This window comes from Halyomorpha halys, unplaced genomic scaffold (genome assembly GCF_000696795.3).
Source record: "Halyomorpha halys isolate HHAL.00 unplaced genomic scaffold, Hhal_1.1 Scaffold859.1, whole genome shotgun sequence".
NCBI lineage: Eukaryota > Metazoa > Arthropoda > Insecta > Hemiptera > Pentatomidae > Halyomorpha > Halyomorpha halys.
Genome location: NW_027115553.1, coordinates 177,085 through 180,636, shown reverse-complemented (window position 1 = coordinate 180,636; position 3,552 = coordinate 177,085). Strand labels below are relative to the sequence as shown.

Sequence of the window (3,552 nt, the reverse complement as noted above, 5' to 3'; positions counted from 1 at the left end):
AAATAAATGACAGATATTTGTTATCACAAGAACTTATTTATACTTTAACCAATATTATTATGACAGTTAAATATAATCACAAATGTTTTAAAATATTTTTTTACCATTTATTCAATCTTATGATAGTTTAAAATGAAAAGAGAATATTTGAGGAACTTTCTTTCAAAAGAGGGCACTTTTCCATAAAATAAAAACAGCAATTCCTTAAATTTGAACTTTCATTCAGAAGAATTGAATCAAACCTTTCAATAATTTCCTGTTAAAACTGAGCAAACAAATCCCTCACAAATGCAAACTAATAACAAATAAATAACATTTTATTTTAAAATTTAAAAGACAGAAATACAATGATAAAAAAAAAAAAGTGAAATGTTTTATTCCTAATCATAGATTTAATGACCCAATATTTTTCTTTAGAATAATAATTACCCATTTTAATTCCTAGTTCTTTTATATGAACTTTAAACATTTTTAATATAGAAGTTTCACTTTATAATACTGTTTGTACACTACTATAAGCGTTTTTCCTTTATAAAAAAAGAAGTAACTCATAAAAGGTATTTGTAAAACTTTTAATTTAATCTCTAACAAATATGTTTGCAGGGTCAACAAACAAAACCAGATGTTATTTTTTCTTAACTGAGCAAATGGCATGAATGGATTTAAAATGAAAAGCTGCATTCTTCAATGGAGTTAGAATGCAGATAAATAAATGCAATTGACAGCATCAGTTGTTTTCATTTTAATTTTCAAGAATGCAGCTTTTAATTCTGAATACCAGTAACTCAATTAAAAAAAAAAAGTGAAACCTGTTTATCTCCCTTAAACTTTCATTTGAATTTAACAATAAATAATCAAAATGATCTATGAAAGGAAAAATAATACCATTGTATCTTTTCCAATATATCACAATTTTTTTATTTTAATTAAACTAAGTAACTGCATTCTACTACCAGCCAAATCCATTTTCAAATTTTTAATTTATTTAGTTAACGGTTTTGGTACTAGATTATCCTGAGTAAAATTATTTCTTCCAAAAAAGTTAGAGGACATGTGATTCAACTGTTTTTGTAAGAAATCTAGTACTAAAACTGTTAACTAAATAAATTAAAAAAGGATTTGGTTGGGTTTCTAGATTTTTTTTTCAATTGAGTCTTTAAATTTTTTTCTTTTTACAACTTTCTAGGCTTTAGTGACCATTGCTGGCACAAAGTTGCCAATTGATAAGTATAAATTAAGGTTGATTTATTTTGAAGCAAGATAATGATTTATCTACAGTTTAAGAAACAGTTACTAACCTGACTTATGGTAACTGCAGTATAGTTACAATAATATCTCCCTCAGTTGGCACCCTCACATAACACTAAATTATTATTCTTAACAGAGAGAAAATAAACAAATAATTGGTTCACCCCTAGACTCTCATTATACTACTACAGAATAAGTAACTTAATTTTTAATAATTTTATAGGTTTCAACAAATCCTGTACACTGCAATGAAATAAATAATCTTTTGGAAGGGAAAAATGATTTTCATGCAAGTAAGTAATTTGTATCCACAATTATGTATACATAAACAAGATGTATAAATTTAATAAAGTAGATATACTATATTAAATGGTTCAATATAAATATGATCAACCAATATTTGTATTTACAAAGGTGAGAAACAGCAAATTCCAGTAATGTTTTAAAAAAAGTTAAGGTCCCTCCCCTCCAAAAAAAATACCTATTAGTGTCAGTCATAAAGTATATTTGTCAAATAAAAATCACTTCTGTAGTTGAAAACTAAGTATTCTAAATTCATGGTATTGTAGATAACATGGGGATTGGGGCAGTGAGTAAGGTGTTGTACTGCTAACTCCCTCCCCCCAGGTCTGGTTTTGAATCTACCTGTGGCAGATAATTATTTATTTTGTTACTGTAGCAATCAGTCAACCCTGTGGGTTCAGGAGCACTACAGTGGCCAACCCAGTCTATACACGGTGGGTACCATTAATTGGGTGAAAAATCTGGTGGTAAAGCACAATTCTTAGCAAATCACCTCCTTGCACAACTGTTGTTCAAGAAACAGTTCTTCCTTTCAAAATACTGAACTCCTGACACTATGAGTTGTAGTGGTAATTTTTTTTGTAGGTAACACAATGAGAAGATATTTTTTTCTAGGTAACATGATGAGAAGAAATTTTTTTGTATGTAACATAATGGGAAGATATTTTTTTTCTAGGTAACATAATATCAAGTTAAGTATGCTACTGTATATAACAAATTATTTAGTACCTGGAATGGTGACATCAATGCTAGCATATAAAAGTAGTAAATTTACTTAATAATAGAAGTAGATAATTCTTCCATGGGTGGCACCACAATAGACCGATGGAACAGACAGGATTTTGAAGTGTCATTGGTATTTAAAATTCCTAATGAGAAAAAAAAGGTTACTATGTCCTTATTTAGCCAATTGAAATGTCCTATCTCCATAGCATTCTCTTCTATAATGCTGGATGGAAATCATAGTGAATGATATTCTAAGAGAGAAGAGCAGTAACAACAAAATGACTCCCTAAAATTATTTGTTTGTCCCATTGAGGCTACTGTGAATGGTTTTTTTTATGTGAAGTATAACAATCAGTAAGCCAGTCAAACTAACATAAAAGTAATATGTGATTAAATAAATGTTTTTAACAATCTTCTTAATTTCTTTTTATAAAGAGAGGCAATGAAATGCCATTCCAGCTTGTTCTGCCTCAAATTAAGCAATTATCTTACATTAACATTTGAATTTTTCATTACAGACAAAAGGCAAGCAGACTGTTCTCCTATTCTTCAAGAGGAAGCACCCACTGGACGCCCAAGGATCTTGTCAGAGGAGGATCGGAAAAAATTACAAACAAGGTTATTTGAAGGGCTTCTCCATTTTGGAACAGTTGTAAACCATATTGACACATTTATAATGGACAAAAGTAGAATGATACTGAAAAGTCTAGGAAAAATGGCGACAAGTGAAGAAGATCCACGATTTGATATATAAAGACAATTTCAACTCAAAATAGAAATAAGCAAACAATATGCATACAGTTTATTTAAATTTTCAATATCTATATATAAACATTATATATATACATATAACACTGTCAGATCCAGAATATACAAATATATATATTTTACAATATTTAGTATATACATTCATTTAAAGATCAGTCTTCTTAAGTAAATTTCTTAGTTATATTTGATAAAAGCTTGAAATTTGAGATTTTTAAAGCTTCCAAGGGGTTATTCCAACCTAAATATTTAGTAACAGCAATGGCCCCTAAAGTACATGTGGAGGCCATGAGTCCAATGTATAGGATCTTTCTTCTTTTTGAAATCGGTTTCACATTCCTCTGTAATATAGTTAGTTAATAATTTTTATAAGAGAAGAAAACATTTTAGTGAATTAATATATTAATTATAACAATGTGAAATATTAGAATTCTTAATCTATTTCCTGTCAGATCCAAAATATACAATTATATATAAGTTCAACATTTGTTGACCTATTCAGTTAGCTGA

At 28.4% G+C, this 3,552-nt stretch overlaps 2 protein-coding genes across 6 annotated transcripts in view; one reads left to right on the top strand and one right to left on the bottom strand.

Annotated features, from left to right (window-relative positions):
* PGS1 (Phosphatidylglycerophosphate synthase 1) overlaps positions 1-3,031 on the top strand; it is an 18,898-nt gene extending 15,867 nt beyond the window's left edge. For 3 of the 4 annotated variants that reach the window (XM_024361596.2, XM_014430079.2, XM_014430080.3), the window contains exons 11-12: positions 1,472-1,541; positions 2,796-3,031. In XM_024361596.2, coding sequence (XP_024217364.1) covers positions 1,472-1,541; positions 2,796-3,031 — 306 coding nt within the window. Of the gene's footprint in view, positions 1-1,471; positions 1,542-1,927; positions 2,092-2,795 lie in introns of those variants that run through there. The other variant, XM_067052584.1, reaches the window with a different exon arrangement.
* A 19-nt stretch (positions 3,032-3,050) lies between these two features.
* The window catches only part of LOC106686680 (uncharacterized), a 5,148-nt gene continuing 4,646 nt past the window's right edge, over positions 3,051-3,552 (bottom strand). For both annotated transcript variants that reach the window (XM_067052585.1, XM_014430110.3), the window contains exon 4: positions 3,051-3,383. In XM_067052585.1, coding sequence (XP_066908686.1) covers positions 3,207-3,383 — 177 coding nt within the window. In that variant the 3' untranslated portion in view covers positions 3,051-3,206. The remainder of the gene's footprint in view (positions 3,384-3,552) is intronic.